The sequence below is a fragment of the Amblyomma mixtum genome, chromosome 9, assembly GCF_055824585.1.
Source record: "Amblyomma mixtum isolate Tamu chromosome 9, ASM5582458v1, whole genome shotgun sequence".
Classification (NCBI taxonomy): Eukaryota; Metazoa; Arthropoda; class Arachnida; order Ixodida; family Ixodidae; genus Amblyomma; species Amblyomma mixtum.
In genome coordinates this window covers 4,243,618-4,263,628 of record NC_143020.1, presented here as the reverse complement: position 1 = coordinate 4,263,628, position 20,011 = coordinate 4,243,618, and the positions used below count along the sequence as shown (strand labels likewise).

At 45.3% G+C, this 20,011-nt stretch overlaps 3 protein-coding genes across 3 annotated transcripts; 2 read left to right on the top strand and 1 right to left on the bottom strand.

Moving 5' to 3' along the window:
• Positions 1 to 1,792: 1,792 nt before the first annotated feature.
• LOC149328118 (uncharacterized) lies at positions 1,793 to 3,908 on the top strand. The gene is made up of 3 exons (XM_089561430.1): positions 1,793 to 2,759; positions 2,851 to 2,916; positions 3,895 to 3,908. The coding sequence occupies exons 1-3, from the start codon at positions 1,874 to 1,876 to the stop codon at positions 3,906 to 3,908; spliced, it is 966 nt and encodes a 321-aa protein (XP_089417556.1). The 5' UTR covers positions 1,793 to 1,873.
• Positions 3,722 to 4,854, top strand: LOC149328117 (uncharacterized). Its single transcript, XM_089560007.1, has 3 exons — positions 3,722 to 3,845; positions 4,193 to 4,422; positions 4,600 to 4,854. The coding sequence occupies exons 2-3, from the start codon at positions 4,199 to 4,201 to the stop codon at positions 4,745 to 4,747; spliced, it is 372 nt and encodes a 123-aa protein (XP_089416133.1). The 5' UTR covers positions 3,722 to 3,845; positions 4,193 to 4,198; the 3' UTR covers positions 4,748 to 4,854.
• Positions 4,855 to 9,054: 4,200 nt separating this feature from the next.
• LOC149328116 (uncharacterized) lies at positions 9,055 to 9,626 on the bottom strand. Its single transcript, XM_089561429.1, has 2 exons — positions 9,146 to 9,626; positions 9,055 to 9,107 (listed from the first exon to the last, which is right to left on the bottom strand). Exons 1-2 carry the CDS (start codon positions 9,624 to 9,626, stop codon positions 9,055 to 9,057), a joined length of 534 nt encoding a protein of 177 aa, XP_089417555.1.
• Between the last annotated feature and the right edge of the window lie 10,385 nt (positions 9,627 to 20,011).

The following is a 20,011-nucleotide window of genomic DNA, read 5'->3' as shown; positions in this document are numbered from 1 at the left end:
CGAGTTCAGAAATTACTCAGGTCCATGTTCAAGCTTTTTTCACCGAAAAAACATCACTACCACTAACGCGGTTTTAACACGGTTAATACTTCAATACGGGGACCACCGAGAGCAACTTTATTATTAAACGGTGGGGATGACGACTTCCGGAATCATAAACCGGCGACCGTTTCGCAGGCCCCAAGCAAAAGTAATGTGAAATGCCAAAAGATGGTGACAATCGCGTTTCTCGCCATTGTCAAGACAAGCCGGCGTTTCTTTCAGTCACCCTTTGAAACTTTGTTTGCTCCGTGTACGTAGTGCGAAGAAAATGTTTCAGCTGGGTCGCCTCCAGAAATGGGCGTGCTTTTTGATAGCACATCTTAAGATCAAGACTTCGAAGGTTTTAAGTTAATATAAAATGTTCTTATGGACATAAGGAGAGTTCCTTCGTTCTTTTTTTCTTTTTTGCTAAAACGTGGGTGGGTATGGCGTGAGTGTTTTCGTTTTCGATCACTTAGCGGTGCTTAAGAACTTCTCACAGATAAGGTGGATTTTGCAATGGTCGCACAAGCATGTTTAATTAAGCCTCACTAGCCTAACTGGGTAAATTGTGATGCGTCTTATACACGGGTGCGTCTTATATAATAACTTTTTCAATCACAGCCTGCATATATGGGGGTGCGTCTTATACAAGGGTGTGTCTTATACACCGGAAAATACGGTACTCAATATGGCGCGTCCAGTTAAGCTCAGCAGAAATATGAACACCCAGGTATTTATATGAAGTAACCGCTTCTAGGGGAACGTTATTTAGGCAGTACACAGGCGGAGCGTTGGCACTTGTTAATATTCACATAATTTTCCACTTATTAGTGTTAAGTTCCATAAGCCATTCATTACACCAAAGAGAAATGTTAGATCACGCTGAAGAAGGTTAGCATCGTGGGGAGATTTTATTTCGCGGAAACCCACACAGTCGTCAGCAAACAAAAGAATGTTAGATGATACAATGGAAGGGAGGTCATTGATGTAAATAAAAAACAAAAGGGGTCCGAGCACGGAGCCTTGTGGCACGCCCGAGTAAACTTCGCTGAAAGGTGAGTTAAAGTTATTAGCGGAAACGAACTGCGATCGGTTAAGAAAGCATTCAATCCATTTCAGAACGCTGTAGTCGATATTCAGTTGGGTTAGCTTTAAAAAAAAATTGCTGAGGCTCAGCTTGGCTAAGCCTGGGGAATGCGAAGCATATTAGTGGCTAGGCTTGGTAATACATGGCTTTCCTTGGTTGAATACTTGGTCATTTTAATACAACCACTAGAAGCCTTCGTCGTGGGGGAAGACAACGGCATGGCTACCGCGGAACGCCGACTAACCCCGAGACGCGCGTTGGGTGAGCGCCTGGATTGCCACGGAAGCCGCGTCTGCCTGCCCGGTGGAGCGAGCGTTTCACCTACACCGAGTGTGAACGCGCGTTCGAAATGCGCGGGTGTGACGGCTAGGGGTCCCACGGCGACGGCGCGAGGTGGAGGCCGGCTCTCTCATCCGATGTCACGTGGTGTGACGTCACGGTGTCACGTGGCGTGACGGCTAGGGGTCCCACGGCGACGGCGTGAGGTTACAGTGTACTAGAAGGGGGCAGTGGGCTTACTCGCCGGCAGGTGCTATGCGAAGCGGTGGCTCCGCGAACGTCGACGAATATGTGCTTCTCCGAGAGGCCGAGCGGCGGCGCTAGTGTCGGCTTCACTGTAGCAGCAGCGGCCCGCGCGCGCGCATTTGCTTCTCAGCGGAGCTGCGTTTGTTTGCTGTGGACGTCGTCGCGTGTGTTTTTTCGTGCAGTGTTTTTGTCACGCACAGCATGAAGACATAAGTGTGCTTTTGCTGGGACTGAGATATGCCGCGACATCGGCAAAACCACTGTTACGCGCCCGGGTGCCAAACGGGCTACGTGTATGTGAAGGGTGGACCGAAGTTGTCTCTGTTTGGCGTCCCGAAGGACGAAAACAGGCGGAAAGAATGGGAAAAGAACCTCCACAGAGCTGACAAGCCCTTGGACGACACGAGCGCAGTATGCGAGCTCCATTTCGAGCCGCGTTATGTGCTCAGGGATTATGTGCACGTAATCCAAGGCAAAGAGGTGAGGATAGCTCGTGGGAAGCCGATTCTCCGCGCCGATGCCGTGCCAACCATACTACCCAATTTGCCGGCCTACCTAACCAAGAAGCCGACACAAGAGAGGACCGCCCGAAAGAGGAAAAGGTCAGAAACGTCCGACGGACAACCAAAGCCCGCTTTCTGCCCGTTCGATAATGCTGTGGCCATGCCGTCTTCTCCTACCGAGGACGCAGTTGATACGCAGGAGAACAGCATCGAGCACCAATTCGTGTCGCGAACAAGCCCTCAAAAGTGCCCATCAGCGTGTACTACATCTTCCGCTTGCGATGATCAGTTCTGGTTAAATTTGGAAGTGCCATCAGTATACTGGAGCAAACACAGCTTTCCCGGCCACGCCGGTGTCGTATACTGCACGGCCGTGTTGACCTCCAATGCTGAAGTGCTCTCCGAGAAGGTAGTGATGTTTTTTGAGTCTCAGTCTGCCACATGCTGCAAAGTGCTTGCTAGAGGAGTTTTGATAAAGGAGGGCCCAGTACAGGGCAAAACGGAGGCAGAGGAGGTGTTGAGAAAGGCTGACTCGATGCAGCTGTGTGTGGGCGCAATGAAACATGAAGACTATGATGAAGCTCTCTTCACAAGCAAGCTAGGCCAGGTGCCTAAACAAGGTACTTATCATTTCTTTATTCATGAATAATGGCACATAATGCAGCCATTATAGATGTGTTTGAGCCTTACCATGCTTTCATGCTTTTCCAGGTATCTCGTGTGTCTCCTGCCGGTACCTGAGGCGAGCTTTGCTCACACGGCGATCCCGAGTCCAGCGTAAGACCACTAAGGCACGCCACAGCGTTGCTCATAAACTGAAAACTGCAGTAAGAAAGAATAAGAGACTTTCCACTCGTCTTGCTGATACAAGAGAAAGCCTTGTCAAAATACAAGAGCAAGTTTCAGCAAAAAAAGAAGATGTTCTTCAAGAGCAAATTGAGAGCCTTACACCCCGGCAGCAAGAAGCTGTTAAACACTGCTTTGCAGCAGCTAAAGTCAAACCAAATGGCCTTCGGTACAGCAAAAGCTGGCTACTTGACTGCATCATAATGAAGATGAAGAGTCCCCGCGTATATGAGCACTTGAGAAAAAACAAAATCCTTGCCCTGCCAAGCAAATCAACACTGAAACGTTATGTATCCATTTACCGTACACTATTTGGCTTCAATGAGAAAATCCTGAAGAAACTGAAATCTAAGACAGCGGAGCTCGACATCAGCAAGAGGCATGGAGGATTGCTCATTGATGAGCTCAAACTTTCTGAGAATTTGTCCGTGAGGAGCACTGGTGCAGTTGAAGGCTTCGTAGACTTGGAGCCGTTTACCACACAAAAGGACAAGAGCACACCATCTGACCATGGCATGGTGGTCCTTTTTGTACCATTTCAAGGAAAATGGAGTCAAGTCATTGGCTGCTTCGCGACGAACATGAAAGCAGACATCCTCGCCAAAGTCATAACAGAAGCCACAATACTGGCAGAAAAAAGTAGACTCTTTGTCGATTTTATTACAACTGACGGTGCAAGCTGGAACCGGAAAATGTGGAGGATGATGGAAATACGTGCAACGGCCACTTCAGTTAACTGCAAGGTCCAGCACCCCTCTGACCCAACGCGAAATTTGTTCTTCATATCAGATTTCCCGCATCTTATTAAATGCCTTCGAAACTGCCTGTTGAAGAATGGTTTCAACACCCCAGCTGGCCGTGTAAGTTGCCCCCTATGGGTACTATGTACTTTCTATTCTCAAATTGCAGCACATTACACCTAGTTTCTTAGTGTTGAACTCTTAATTTTACTGTGCAGCACAGTATGTTTTATTCAACTCGTTCGAATATGTCATGCTTGAGGGACTATAGGACTAAATTTGTCTAAAGGGCAGCTGCTTTTCTGCTGTTGGTCTATCATCTTAGGGTTTACGTGGAACATAGGACTTGATTTAGTTGGAGAACATTTAACTGGACGGCATCTGACTTAGCTGAATGATTTCCATATTTGCTACAACCAGCATGCACTGCTCTAAATGACCTGTTTTGTCTTGGAATTATTCTGCAGGTCACCATGCGGCCGGTAAGGGAAGCCCACAAAATTGATGCTAATAATGTGACACTCAAAGCCATGCCTGGAATCATAGAGTGTCATCTGAATCCAAATGGCTTTGAAAAAATGCGAGTGAGCTACGCTTTTCAACTGTTTGGCCCGAAAGTCCTCCGAGCTTTCCACCTCTACAGGAACGAGCTGGACACGATATTTGGAACCATAAGCGCCACTTGGGAATTCTTCAGGTAACCATACTACCACATAATGAAAAATGATGTTTTTCAATAGGCATTCCTTAAAGCGAGGATTTATTAATTTTACCATTTTGAAGTTTTTGCCTAGCTACATAGCCTTGGCTGCAATTTGAAAGGCCATGTCAACAATACTTAAAGCAATATTGTTTTGTGCTCTTTTTTTTTCAGCAAGATCAGCCAGCTGATATCAGTCATGACGTCGCGGTATGCTGCTGAAGCTCTTCGGCCAGACTCCCTGAAGACAAGAACTCTCAAGGAATTCCTATCTTACCTTGACCAGTGGGAAAAACACGTCAAAGGAACAGGAGGGTTTTAAGTGACTCCACAGCAGTTGGCCTGCGTGTCACTATTTCAAGTACTCTTGAATTGCTTGCGTATTTAACAACTAAAGTTGGGTACAGGTTTATGATGACGTCAAGGACCAGCCAGGACCCACTCGAGAATTTCTTTCGAATTGTGAGGCAGGCTTCGGGCAACAATGACCACCCAACTCCAACACAGTTCCTGATCACTGTAAATTGCCTTTCTTTTTACGGTCTAGTTAGGTCAGTCAGTGAAGGAAACTGCGAGGAAGGTACACTGGCCTCCTTACTGGAAGCTGATTCTCTTGAAGCATCAGGCGACAGAAATAAGTACAGCCAAAGTGTAGCTAGCACTACAGCCACAGAAGCCACAAACGCAGTTCCGCAGCATGGCACGGACCTGCAGCTTTCAAACGACCACAACCAGCACGTGGCCAGAAGCGACTCAAGGCTTACTTACCACATTGCGGGCTATGTTGCGCGGAAGTGTGCTGTCAATGCAAGTACAAAATGCCAAGAATGTATCAAGCTGCTCACTATGACTCCACCAGGCGAAAGTTTCCAACTTGCCCGACTGACAAACTACTGTGACCGAGGAGGTCTCCTCCATCCCTCCAGTCATTTGTACGGGTTTGTGAAGAAGCTGGAGGATCTCTTCACCGAATGTTTCAGTCAGAGCGAGCTACATTCTGATAGCATAATGGATATGCTGGCAGTTGTTCAGAACAGACTTTCGCTCGAAGTCGGTTGCAGTGCACATGCTCCTTCCCTCAAAGCAAAAATAATTAGTTTTTATGTTGTCACACGTCTGCATTTCTATGTAAAAGGTATTAACAGCGACAAGGCAGGAAAGCGGCAGAGGGCCAAACAGCTCAAGTTGAGCCGTTGCACATAAGATGCTGCGTGACTCATTGGCTTGGTGTTGAACTTTACTTATTTGAAATAAAAGCTTTGTGTAAGCAACAAACAGCCTTATCTTTATTTTATTTACTCTTACATTGCTGTAGACAAGTATGACACGATTGTTACTGCATGGTGGGTAACATTCTACTGTCGCACGTGAAACAACCAACCTAGGTGAAAAAAGGAAATACTGAAGCCATATATGCAATTTCATTTTGGCAAAGCAATTGCAGAAACCTCATAGCATGCCTGCCTTTTTTTTAGCTTGGCTAGGAGGTATGGGCGCACTGTTTTCTAATTCACGCGGTGACTACCAGACAATCTTCATAAAAATCATTTTGGGTTAGTGCAACACCATATGAAACGGTATATTTGGTCCCCGACACTAATTCAAGATTTTTTACTATATATATCTTTTAACGGTTGCTTGATAATTTGGAACATTTTAAGCCCTTTCTGCATGGACAAAATCCGTTGTCAACGACTTATTTGGTTAAAATGCCTCGCGGTTAGGATAAGTAGCAAGTTGCTGGAGTTGCCCTCGCCTTTTACTCAAGGTACTTTGGTGGGAAATATCATGTAGCCTAAAAAAAACACGCCGATTGCTAAAGAAATGTAAAGACTCTCAACTGTTTTAAAATTAAAGCCAACAAGTCTGTCGACGGCGTCGAAATGATATAAACAGAACCGCCAGGCAATTAAAGCTCCAGGCAAAGTTTACATTGAAGTTGCCTGTGGCGCCACCTCTCGGATGCGACGCGGACTGCGTCAGAGGAGCGGGGGAGTAAGCCCACTGCCCCCTTCTAGTACACTGTAGTGAGGTGGAGGCCGGCTCTCTCATCCGATGTCACGTGGTGTGACGTCACGGTGTCACGTGGGGGTCCCACGGCGACGGCGTGAGTGGTAGCTCTAGCAATATGCTTCGCATAATAATAAGCGGTGACATACCTTGTCAAATGCCTTAGAATAATCAAGGAAAATGCAGTCAGCTTCTGAAGCGCGTTCTAAAATATGATGAAGTGTGATAGTGAAGCTGGCAAGTTGGGTTTCGCAAGAAAATGACTTCTGAAAGCCATGCTGTGCGGGTGTAAAAAAGGAATTAGACTCGAGAAAGTTCACAAGGTTAGTGAAAATGGCGTGTTCTAATAGTTTGCAACAAGTACTAGTGAGCGAGATGGGGCGATAATTTGTAGGGGAGGTTCGATTTCCTGATTTGAATAATGGAACCACCTTCCCGACTTTCCATTGTGTTGACAGAATGGAATTATCGAGTGTGCTGAAAAATCTTTGTTAGTATTAAGGAGCTAGAGGCAATTGTATTTTTTTTTTAATTTAGGATGAATGCAGTCAAAACCGGCCGATGAATGAAGTTTTAGGGCATCAAGAAGTTTAGCAACGCCAGATGTATCGATGAAAATTTGAGGCATAGAAGGGTAATTATACCGGAGTGGAACGGGATGTGTGGTGTTTGATGTGCGCGAGAAGTTCTGAATAAAGGTTTTGTTAAGTTCTGATGCGCATAAATGAGCCGGAATAGGGTCCCCTGACACGGCAGTTAAGTTAATAGATTCTTCGGTATGTGGGCTGATAACGCGCCAAATTTTTTTAATGTTGGTAGATAGCATGGATGGTAACTTGTTAGAAAGGAAGTTATCTTTTGCTTGCTTAAGTGCAGTTGTATAGGCATCAGCGGCAGTCTTGTATGCGTCTCAGTGTGTGTTACACGGTGATAGCCTAGTCATACCATATCGGCGCTTTTTTCTGTTAGATAGCCGTCTTATATTGGCGGTGTACCATGGGGATTGAGGATTAGAAGTGATGGTGCGTCTTGGAATATATTTCTGAGTTAGTTCGTGAACTTTGGTCGTGAACATTTCCCACTTCGTTTGCACAGAGCGATCGCCAAAGTTTTTCAGGGATTTTTGAGAAAACGCTGATAATTCATTGTTAATGGCATCGAAGTCTGCTCTAATATAATCTAGTATGGTCTTTTTCTTTCTTCCAGGTTTAGGACAGGCAGCGTTAATGCTGAAAATAAGCAAAGAGTGATCGCTTATATTAGGTAAATAGGTGATGGCGGAAGCAAAGTCGGCTCGATTGGTTAGGATCAAATCGAAAGTGTTGGCAGTGTTGACAGAGATTCTGGTAGCATTAGTGACTAATTGGGTAAATGAAAAAACGGAGCATAAACCAAGAAAATCACTGGAATCGGATGAAAATTGAGAAAGATGGGAGGCTGGGTATCTCAAGAAATATTGGGAAAGTTAAAATCTCGTAGTAAAATCAAGGAAGCCGATGGAAATCTGGTGTGTATTATGTTAAGTTCGTCGTGAAGCTCGTTAATAAACGAGCGCAAAGAAAAAGGAGGGCGATAGCATACGCCGAATATGACTTTCTGATGGTGTAGAGTAACTGATGCCCATACAGTTTCCAACACGCTATTAGTGTAGATGCATGATGACGGTATGTCTTTCGAAATAGCAAGGAGTACGCCGCCTCCGCGCAGAATAGTTCGGTCGTTGCGATATATTGTGAACCGGTGTGCGTTGTGAAAGATTTCGTTATCGTGGATTTGATGTGATAGCCAAGTTTCAGTAAGTGCGATCATATGCGCAGTACAGGTGTCGATTGCCGATGAAAGAGGTGTTTTCTTATTTAAGCTACTTCTGGTGTTAGTGTACAGAATCGTAACATCAGATGGTGATGAATGACCACTGCCCCTCTCGCGCCCCTAGGACGCAACAAGAGGCGAAGCGTCTGATCCTTGGGGCACGTGTTCGGATGACAGCTCGATTTCATCAATTGTGTCGTTGGATGGATTGTACACGAAGCATTTGCCGCGTATGAGTAGCTTATTGTAGCGAAGGCGAAATTTGGGTGATCCCGGATAGCCGATTCCAAATTCGCTTAGTTTCCGTCTCGCAGTTCTAGTAGCGGGTGAAAAATCTTCGCTTATTGATACTTTGTGTTCCTTGAAATTAATACGATGAGATAGGATTAACTCTTTCACTTTGTAGTTGGTAAATCTGGCAATGATGGGTCTGCATTTGTTAGCGGAAAAGATGCCTAAACGATGAACACGCTGAAATGGGTCGTTTGGTAACGAGTCAAGTACCTTCGTTAGTGCATTGGTCAGTGTGCTTTCTGTTTCTTGCCATGTTTCTGATGAATCTGTCAGTCCATGAAAAATCGAATTATCTCGCCGTGATCTGTCCTCCATATCATCTAGGCGTTTTTGTAAGAAGCGATTTTGTGAAGTTAACATTCGATAGATTCTTGCATGCCTGCGAACTCATGGCTGAAGGTGTCAAGAACTTTCCCTTTCTCTTCCAGTTCATCTAAACGCTTCTGAACATTAGTTATTTTTGTTTCGATGCTTTTCTGCCCAGCCTTAATGGATTTAATATCTGCGGTCAGCTCAGTTTGTGCCTCCGAACTTTGTAATGAACGGGCGTGAACATCTTTGAGCAGTTGAAAAATTACTGTCATCTGTTCTGCAGGGTCTTGAGGGAGCGATTCAATTTCTGATAGGGATTCAGATCGCGTGGTGGGGCCGGGGACCGTTTCTATGTCGGCGGAGCACAAGAGTAGAAAAGCCATAGAAAAGCAATCACACACAGTTTCACACAGCACCCCTGGGCACTGGAACACCAGCAAGCAGATATCGCTCTTTTTAGCGTACAAGGAAAATGTACACATTTGCATTGGAGCAAAGCGGAAATCAGGAGCCATGCTTCTTGCAACGTTCCCGTGCCCACTGAATCCGAGGACTGAGAGGCCGCAGCTTAAATTCCTTGCGGGCGATGATGCACTTGTCGATGGGGTTGAACGGCCGAAGGCGAGTGACTCCACCGGGTGCGCAGGGATGAAAGATATTTTGACGGGGCCACTGTCAGGAAGTAGCGTAGGTAGCATCTGAGCTGAAGGGCATGAGGGAGACAGCGATTCCGGTATCAGCCAGGTGAAGAAGAGCGTCAGCGTAACCTGCATTGGAGCAAATCGTAAATCAGGAGCGATGCTTCTTGCAACGTTCCCGTGCCCACTGAATCCGAGGACGGAGAGATCAACGTTTCTAGATAAAGACAGTTGGGAAACTTCGCCGGGGAGCCAAAGAGCAGAGCGGCCCCACGCGATCGCCGTCTAGGCGGTGGCGCTGCGGTCGCTTTAGGATGAGCGCGTCGTCTGCTACTGCCAGCTTGAGGAGCGTCGGAAGGAGATGGCTCGCGTCCGTTAAAAAAAAACAACGTATTTAAGGAATATTACCCGCCCGAGGAATATTATCAACATAAACTACGAAGAGTCAAGCGGTACGTCATGTTTCTCTAAACCGCGGAAAGAAGGGCTTCCGTTTTTTCCGATATTTACCGCCCAAAAGCTCAACCTCGAGCATCCTGCCCTCACGTACCCCAGACGTGGAGCGCACGCGGACTTCGCAATTCGTAGATGAGCGCGGCTAGAAGCAGCCGCCCCCGGAGCAGACGATGCGAGGCGCGAACTAACGTTAATCATTCGCACAGCAAACAGTGACCAAGCGCAGTAAATGGGCGCCGCGGCGGTGAAGAGAAATCGTGGCCTCTGAGATCAAGCGCGGTGTTAAAGTACCGATGCTTTAGCTGGTCACGGAGGCCATGGAAAACAACGCGGTACTCCCACCACCCAAGAGATGGCGCTCGCATCTCTTTGAGATGAAATCGGCGACAGAAAGGGGCCGCATACCCGGAGAGAGTTTTCCAACTGTCTTTATCTAGAAACGTTGGGAGAGATGCAGCTTAAATTCCTTGCGGGCGATGATGCACTTGTCGATGGGGTTGAACGGCCGAAGTCGAGTGACTCCACCGGGTGCGCAGGGATGAAAGATATGTTGACGGGGCACTGTCAGGCAGTAGCGTACGTAGCATCTGAGCTGAAGGGCATGAGGGAGACAGCGATTCCGGTATCAGCCAGGTGAAGAAGAGCGTCAGCGTAACCTGCATTGGAGCAAAGCTGAAATCAGGAGCCATGCTTCTTGCAACGTTCCCGTGCCCACTGAATCCGAGGTCGGAGAGGCCGCAGCTTAAATTCCTTGCGGGCGATGATGCACTTGTCGATGGGGTTGAACGGCCGAAGGCGAGTGATTCCACCGGGTGCGCAGGGATGAAAGATATGTTGACGGGGCCACTGTCATGCAGTAGCGTAGGTAGCATCTGAGCTGAAGGGCAGGAGGTAGACAGCGATTCCGGTATCAGCCAGGTGAAGAAGAGCGTCAGCGTAACCTGCATTGGAGCAAAGCTGAAATCAGGAGCCATGCTTCTTGCAACGTTCCCGTGCCCACTGAATCCGAGGTCGGAGAGGCCGCAGCTTAAATTCCTTGCGGGCGATGATGCACTTGTCGATGGGGTGGAACGGCAGCAGGCGAGTGATTCTACCGTTTGCGCAGGGATGAAAGATATGTTGACGGGGCCACTTTGAGGCAGTGGTGTAGGTAGCATCTGAGCTGAGGGTCATGAGGGAGATAGCGATTCCGCTATCAGCGAGGTGAAGAAGAGCGTCAGCGTAACCTGCATCGGAGCAAAGCGGAAATCAGGAGCCATGCTTCTTGGAACGTTCACGTGCCCACTGAATCCGAGGACGGAGAGGCCGCAGCTTAAATTCCTTGCGGGCGATGATGCGCTTGTCGATGGGGTTGCACGGCCGAAGGCGAGTGATTCCACCGGGTGCCCAGGGATGAAAGATATGTTGACGGGGCCACTGTCAGGCAGTGGCGTAGGTAGCATGTAAGCTGAAGGGCATGAGGGAGATAGCGATTCCGGTATCGGCCAGGTGAATTTATATTGTGGCATTTATATTCTGTTCGGTGCTTTCGCTTTTGGCTGTGTTGGGGTGCATGGACTTAGTTTTTTCCAGGCAAGATTATCTTTCGAAGATTATCAAAATGACACATTGCTAAGGATACCAGAACTGACATTGCATTTTAGCTGGTAGAAAACATGTCTCAAATATTTGTACCCGCATTTAACAGCGCATTGCCAGTTGCACTTCTTTTTTCCTATCCATATTCTTTCACAATTTGTGCTTAGAGAAAAAGACTACAGAAAGAGTTGTCAGATCTGGTTTTTGTGCATTCTTGCTACCACGTTGTGCATTGCCATTTACAGAAGAGTACATATGCTCCAATGCCTGTGGCATCTATGTTCATTTTAAATTGACACTCCTTTGCTCTCTGTTATTTTGCAGGCGAGTATTGATAAGCCAATGTGTGCAAGGTCCAAAGGAAACCTTGAATACTAAGCCTGCCACTCTTTCATCACTTCATTGAATCATGTTCATAACCTGGAAAATTGCATGTGCCGTGACCACAGTGCATTGCGTCTATTCACAAAGTGGGTTGGAAATGGCTTTGATGTAATTGCTTCAGTTACAGGTATCTTAATAATCAGGTGATTGGGCATCACCCTAAAGAAAAGTTGTGTTTAGTGAACTCGTTTTGTAAGCGATGTAATTCTTTCCACAGAATTGACAGCGGGCTTGCTGAAAGGTGAAAGAAGGAGGGAATAACAGGTAGCTGCATAGCGGCCTCTAACAGTTGTTACTGATGTTTAGGAGGTACCAGGTTTTTTTTGTTTGCTTTTACTCGATAGTGGTTGAGCAGAAACCATTGGTGTGCAGTGGTTGAACAGTTTGAGCTCTCAGTGAGATTCCCATTTCGGTCGTGGTATTGACAGAACAGCTGACCTCGTATTGCAGTCGAACGCAGCCTATAATTTATGTTCTCTTGCGGTGTGCACTCAGTAGTAGAAGTACTGGATTAATGATATTTGGTCACTCGAAATCAAGCACCAAGAAAGGAATGCCTATCATGAAAGGCTCATTGTTCTTGCAGCTATCTTAGAGTAGCCAGGCACTCCAAGAAAAAGGGGTTGATAGGGAAGGAGAGGATAATGAACGGTCGTCCTGCATTCCACAAGACAGAAAATGAAATTGACATATGTTTCAGGTCAGTTATAACTTTCAGGTGATTTCGTCTATTTTCGGAAGAAAGTTTGTGCTGGTGTCTACAGGACGTTGGACGTCAATTTGTCAGTTAACTTTGTGAGTTCGAGAATTGTAAAAAAAAATAAGCAGCAGTGCTCCTGTTAAATAAAGATGTATCGGTTAAAAACCATTATGCTCGATTAACAGTACAGACAGCAAAAAATGGTGCCTTTATTTTTTGTGCAAATTGGAGTGACTCTGACCCAGTCTTATTATTCAGAGGTCAAAGCAAGATCTCTGGAACTCAAGTGATGGTCAGTGCTACAGACGATGTGCGATATCACACGAACAAGAACAAGATGTATTTGCGCTAGACATTTCAATTTCAATTTCAATTTATTTTAGAATTTCTTTTACAGGAAATACAAACACTTTTTGCACCCAAAGCCAGCGGCTAGTTCGGGTCCAAGTACACAAAAAACGTAAAAGCAAATTCAAAAACGGCAGACATATACAGAAAAGCGTAAGCGTAGTACAAGATTAAAATCAAAGCAGTGTAAATAACACTGGTAGATAACATTCGGCGTGGCAAAAGAAAGAAAATAGCTTTGTAAACATGACATGCAAAAAGAACTTTCGGACATCAAGTGTTAGTAAAAACTATCGTGCTACATACAAAGTACATAATAACAGAAAACTGTGACGAAAAAAGAATTTCAGGTTAAATCAATTATTTCAATTAAGTGTTCTTTAAACATACCAACAAGATTGTGTGAGTTTTTAAGAGAGATTGGTATCACGTTCCAAATTTTTACCGCAGCAGACTCCACTAAACGCTCACCATATACATTGCGGATGGGAGGGAGGTTGAAATTGCCGAAAGAGAGGTTTCTAGTGGACCGAAGCGGCAGATGAAGTATTGATGAATGAAAAAGGTGGTTGTGTCTTACTATGTTGTGAATACATACAGAGATTTTTAATCGATACAATGAATCAAATGGAAGGATCCTTGACTTGCGGAGTAACGGTTTGCTGTGCTCATAATGGTTAGCCTTGTTTATTATTTTTAATGCACGTTTTTGAAGACGGATAATAGGATTTAAATACGTATGTTAAGTTCCACCCCATGCTTCGACACAGTATGATAGATGGCTTTCGATGAAGGCAAAATAAAGCATTCGTAATGTAGAGGTGTCAAATAATTCCTTAACCTGATGAAGAGCATGACATCCAGATGCCAACTTTCCGCAGACTGCCTCAATTTGGTCTTGCCAGTGTTTGTGGCTGTCAAATGTGACACCTAGATATTTAAACGAAAACGTGTGTTCTATTAGTGCATTATTTACAAGGATTCTGACATCAGTTGGGTCGATTACTTTTCTTCTTGAGTGGAATATCAGGAATTTAGTTTTTTTCGTGTTTATTGTCAGCTTTTTAGCTGAGAACCATTGCGCTATTTTATGGACTTCTTGATTCGCTTTTTCTTCTAGCTCTTTCGTTGTATCTGCCGTTATTATTAAACGTGTGTCATAAGCATAAACCAGAAGTTTTGAACAGCCGATAAATGAAGGTAAGTCATTAACGTATAAGGAAAACATAAATGGACCAAGTACGGATTTTGCGGAACTCCAGTGTAAAGCTTGTGCGGTGAGGATGTAAAGGAATTCATCACCACAACTTGTTGACGGTCAGTGATATAACTAGTGAGTAGGTCAGAAATATTATGACGAAAGCCGTAGTGTTTTAGTTTTGTTATCAGGAGAGAATGATCCACTGTGTCGAATACCTTTTTTTAAATCCAAAAATATTACTCCAACTAACATGCCATTGTGCAAAGCCGTGTTAATTTTCTTGGAAAGGGACAGAACATCTGTGGAAGTTGAATAATGTGACCTGAAACCGTGTTGTTGTCTACTGAGGATACCGTATTTATCTAAAAGCTTGTTGAATCTGTTTGCGAGAATTTTTTCAAAGATGTTATTAATTGTGCTAAGAAGAGATATTGGCCTGTAGCAATTTGCGTCGTGCCGGTCACCGTCCTTATATACTGGTACTACCTTCGCTGTTTTCAATACAGACGGATACTTGCAAGCATTAACAGAATGGTTAAAAAGCGAGCACAAGACGGGACCAAGGATGTCAAAATTTTCTATCACAGCCCTATTGCTTATGCCGTCCAAACCTGTCGCTTTATTCGTCGGCATTGTTAAAACAGCAGACTGTATTTCTTCTAGTTCAATTCGGAACAAACAAAACTTTTTGGAATCTTAGACTCAATGTCTATTAAATTTAGGTCCTGTAGGTTCTGCGCTAGGTTGCATTGTGTGGTTGCTCTGTTAAGTTTGTGCAGTGATTCCTTAATTTATACCATATTCTTTCGTGTTTTTCACTTAAAGCAGAAACATCATGAGTGAATATTGCTTGCGTTGAAATAATTTGCCTTTTGATGAATGTGTGATTGACACATCAGTCTTCATTTTGATTCTTGTGCTGTATAGCCGCAGAAGAAGTTTCAAATGCTTGCTTACGTCATTCACTGTGATTCCACCACATTGCTTTCTTTCTTTGTCCGCTAGTTGGAGTTTTATGAACAATGGAGCTCTGCAGACCCCTGCTGTTAGTATTTTATGACTAATTCTACTTGGTATCGTATTTGCCGCTGTTCACTGGTTGATGGGCCTTTAGCTTTCGCTTCCTCTTATACCCTGTTTAAGGAAACAAAAATGGCAGTATGCTGCGTGCTAAACATTGGTAACTTCCATTTGTTTTGTTATCAGGTCCACTTGGGAGGGCTTAGGACTGTGTTTGTCATGATGCCAGTAATGCAAGTCCTTTGGATTTATTTCAAAGGCTACCCTATTTTGTTGGCAATGATAACATTTCTTGCCGCTGAAATGTTTTCAACTGCATGCTCAATTCAAACTAGGAATATATCTAGGTCAGAATTCTCCTTAAGGCTGATCTATTGAATAAAACTTTTCATAAACATCCGCAGCTTTTGACGAGTATGTCCTCCACATTGATCTTTATTTCCCTAGCTCCAGGTGAGCTCTGCAATGTTGGTTCTTGCATTTGATTGAAAGTATTGTGCCTTTATAACACAGGTTCAGTCATCACAAAGAGTGACCATTGCGCACTTCTTGTGGAAGCTTCAACCAGTCAAAGCCGCATACTGATCCACGGCATGGAATCTGTGCCTTCTGGCAGTGGTAACCAGAGGGGTATACCTGCAGAAAAAAAGCTGTACAAATGCACCCACTGCCGCAAGAAATTCAAAAACAGATCCCGTCTGGTGGTGCATCTCATTCTCCATACCGGCGACCGCCCATACCACTGCGATGACTGTGGTAGCAGCTTTGCACTAAAGGCCCACCTGGTGTCACACCAGCGCACTCACACTGGTGAACGTCCTTACCGTTGTGACCACTGCGGTAGGAGCTTTGCACACCGGAGCACCTTAGTGCAACACCAGCGCACCAGAGCACCCCATGGCATTTGCAGTACGTTCAAGTCTTGAGTCATGTTAGATCCCATAGGGGCGAAAAGCCCTACCAATGTGACTTTTGCCAAGAGACATTCGCTCACGCGCAAAATTTAGGACGTCACAAAGAGGCGATTCACAAAAAATAGTAGTGGTTTGTGATGCCCTTAGTCAATATGTTTTCCTAGCTATCTTTTTATATGCAAGCTAACGAGATTCTAGCTGAATTTCCTATGAAAGGTGTTGGTAGCTTAGCTTCATCATTATTTATATTCGTAAGTTTTATTCACTTTTACAGAGTTTTCAGGAAACAACATTCGTTGTTTCCTTAGACTGCACACACACTCGTTCTTAGTATTTCCTGAACATGAAGAGTGAGCCTGCTGTGCTTCTAAAATCGAATGCAAATAAAATCATGGTCATACATGGATTACATCACTTCTTGTTGGAGGGAGAGTTTAAAAACTTTGTACCCAATATTAGAGAGAGATTTAGCATACCGGAGACCTAATAGCATAGATGTATGCCTGTTTACTGCAAATTGTCCACGCACGTGCAGTGGAATGGGTGCAGCCAGGTGGTGTCACTGCCCGTATGAAGTATGACTGAGTAGAACGTTAAGTTGGGCGAGTTGGTATAGGTTCATGGTACCGTATGAAGCCGGTGCTCAGTAAACCAGTCTGCATCTACGCTATCACATCTCCGCTATGCTAAATCTCTATTGCTAGTGCCATTTTTCTGCCTGCCTCAGTCAAGAGATTTGGGGAGGTAGAACATGCACGACTATTCTTTTTATTCATGCAGTCTGAATGGGTGTATTTTTCAATGTTCATTGTAAATTCACTCATTAATATCATTGAACCTATTTTTGTTTGTATGACAACACAGGAAAGCCTGCTCTTTTGTTAATCTTTGCGTGTTTATTCCAGCATGGCAAATTCCAGGAATGAGTGGGGAAATTCAGGTGTCTGACCTCATATTGATGTGTCTTGTGTTAGTTAGTCTGCAGGCTTGATAACAGATTCTGTTCTTTGGTATGAAAGCGAACAAAAAGAGTTCACGAACATTCACATCACCATTTCTCAGAGTGCTATCTCTGCTGGATATAAATGGCGTAATACTTGTCGAGCATTATGTCCGCACCATTTTTAATCTGTTTTGGTTGAGAGAATATCAGCTGTTTTTGACCATTTCAGTATGTGCTAGCTTCTGTGTTGTGTTATGTGTTGCTTGAAAAGGCCTTATTTTTTACATAAGGAGTTCATGATAACAAGCTGCAAATGTCGTGGCTGTTGAAAGAAGAAGTGCTGCGATTGGCGCCTCTGAAAAACATTGCTGCTTTGTAGTGTATTTTATGTCGGCAATTTAGGCTAGTTGTGTGAATTGAACATGAGTATTTTATAAGTTGCCATTACCAAATGTTGAATACATTGTTCCTGTTAGTAAAACTTACTTGATGTATTGTGCATTAAATTCAAAAGCAGTGCATTTCATTGGTTAGCCTGCTTCTTCAAATAGCTGATATTTCCTTGTTTTTTTAGTGTTGCTTCGAGTATCCATAGACATGATTGTGCCTTGCATCCAGAAAATAATTTTTATCGTCACTTGCTTCAGCACTTTATGGTGGTCCCCACTGCAAGGCTATCCTGTCTTATGGCATTGCATTTCCTGTGGCATGGCAATGGGTGGTAGTTTCATCGGTTGCTTTGGAGAAGACTTTAAACCTCTTTTTCTATGCCACTGTGCATTTACTTGCCACTACATACATCCATTCTGATAAGAAACATTGAGCAACCTTTTCGGGGAATTCAAATTAAATAGCCCCTACTTTTTTTCGTTGCACGTTGTGAAGTCCTTTCCATGTCTTGCACTGGCATTCTTTGAAGCTCGAGCAAAGTTAACTCAGATACGCCTTGCGTCCTACATGTAGAACGCCGCTTTCTTTTTTTCGCAGAAACTCAATTTATTCTGTGAAAGCTTGCGGCTGCTAAAGTAGGTTCAAGAGGGTCTAAACTTTTCTATGCAAGGATCGCGTTGCGGTTGAACATAGAGGTCGACTAATTGCCGTGCTGGATCCTGAGTGATGCCTAGGAGTGTGCTGTTAGTGACGCTCTTCAGTCAACGACCACCGACCTGCGCTTTGAAAGAGCACCTTTACACTTGGTGGAGGTGCCTCTATCTCCGTCCTGGTCCTCAACCGGGAACATCGCAGCGGAACTTTACTCGCCCCACCCACAATGCCAGACGCTCCAACTCAGCCATCGGCGCCCATCTGAGCCACTGCCCGTTCCGGGGTGCAACACCAGCGCGACCCTTCTCCATTCAGTGGTACAGACGACCACGACGTCGACGAATGGCTGGCCTCATACGTGCGCGTCAGCACCTACAATCGGTGGGACGATTCTGTTGAGTTGAGCAACGTACTCTTCTACCTCACAGACGTTGCCAACCTAAGGTTTCGTAACCTTGCCCAACAAACAACGGACCTCCCCATGTGCGCCCAATGGAATGTCCCAGCCCCAGTACAGCATTTATCAAAAGTTTCCGGACCATAGAGGCAAGACATAGAAATACAAGCAAAAAGGCAGTGCTCCCACTAAAGGTCTAGACACGTTTTTTCGAGAGTTTTAAGCAGCAAAAAAGACGGAGTACACATTTTGGTCCCAGAAAGGTAGCTGGGCATAACGTTTTCGGGACCAATGGTTTTCAACAAGAAATAAAAATCGACTCCTCGCTCTCTTTTCTCTCTCCCTCGCGCCACAAGCTGCGGGGAGAGAAGGTTTTGCTCTTGCACTCGTCGTTTGGAGAGATGAAACAGCTGTTTCATTCAAACAGCCGAAGGAAACGGTTAACCCCGCATCTCTCTCGGCGCATGAGTTTCTCGCACGTGGGCCGTCGGCTCCATGCTGCAGGTAGGCGGTGGCGGTCTGCATTTTCATCGCGCCGCCGGCAGCAGCGGTCACCAGCTTTCCCGTCTTCTAGCGTTTTCCCAGCTTCCGCCAACTTCAACATTCCAGTTATCCACAAACCTCGTACCAGACAGATCCAAATGTCTATGTCTAAATATAACGTCCATTGAGCGTTACCAGTATGTGTCACTTCATGGCAGACATCCATGGTATGTAGCATATGCCATGACGTTGTACAGGGTCGTCCACTCTTAGTTAGAATGCGCTAGCGCATGGCCGTGCACTTTGGAGGGTCGCTGCATCCGAAACGGCTGCGCATCGAAGCGAAGCGGCAGATGACGCGAAGCACCACGTCCTGGTGCACCTTCTCCTGCGTCACTTTGCTGCGATAAGCGACTGTGTCGCACGCGGTGGCCCTCTGAAGAGTGCGGCCATGTGCTAGCGCATTCTAACTAAGAGTGGACGACCCTGTACATCTTCCGCACATGCACGAACCACGAGCATGGGATGTGCAATGTCTGGCTACTCGTGGCCGACCAAACTTGCCACACAACGCACGATATATGCCCCCTCAATATAGCACATATATATACATCTCTGCTTAGCTCAGCGCTACGCATTATCCAGGTAATAACCGAACCCGCCTGGAATCACAGATTGATTACAAAGCCGACGCTTTTGGATACCTTCTTCACGGTTGATCGGGTTTGGGCAAGAGATGCGCTTTTGAACCGCGTTGCGAGCCACTTTTCGCAGATCGCCATCGTATGAGTCATTCCATGTCTACATGAAAAAAAAAATCTGTTTTAATGTAGAAATCATATCACTGTCTGCGGAAACCTTGGAGGCACAAAGCACTAAGAGCACATTGCACTACGCTGTCCACGCAAAAGGGGGATAGGGGCAACGCCCTGCATGCATGCACGCACGCAGCTCAGAATTATTAAATCGGTTTCTGTTACGGTTTTATGCGAACCATATTACTCGCACAACCGAGCTCTTCCTTGCTGCGCCGCGCACGGCCGCGTAGCTAC

Bases quoted from the DNA above. Each gene is read 5' to 3' on its own strand.
- LOC149328116 (XM_089561429.1), bottom strand. From the start codon at position 9,626: ATGCAGGTTACGCTGACGCTCTTCTTCACCTGGCTGATACCGGAATCG. The intron at 9,108-9,145 runs CTCAAGACCCTG...GTAATTTTTCAA, and splicing joins ATCAGAAATTGAATCGCTCC to CTGCTCAAAGATGTTCACGC.
- LOC149328118 (XM_089561430.1), top strand. From the start codon at position 1,874: ATGCCGCGACATCGGCAAAACCACTGTTACGCGCCCGGGTGCCAAACG. The intron at 2,760-2,850 runs GTACTTATCATT...ATGCTTTTCCAG, and splicing joins AGGCCAGGTGCCTAAACAAG to GTATCTCGTGTGTCTCCTGC.
- LOC149328117 (XM_089560007.1), top strand. From the start codon at position 4,199: ATGCGGCCGGTAAGGGAAGCCCACAAAATTGATGCTAATAATGTGACA. The intron at 4,423-4,599 runs GTAACCATACTA...TTTTTTTTTCAG, and splicing joins GCCACTTGGGAATTCTTCAG to CAAGATCAGCCAGCTGATAT.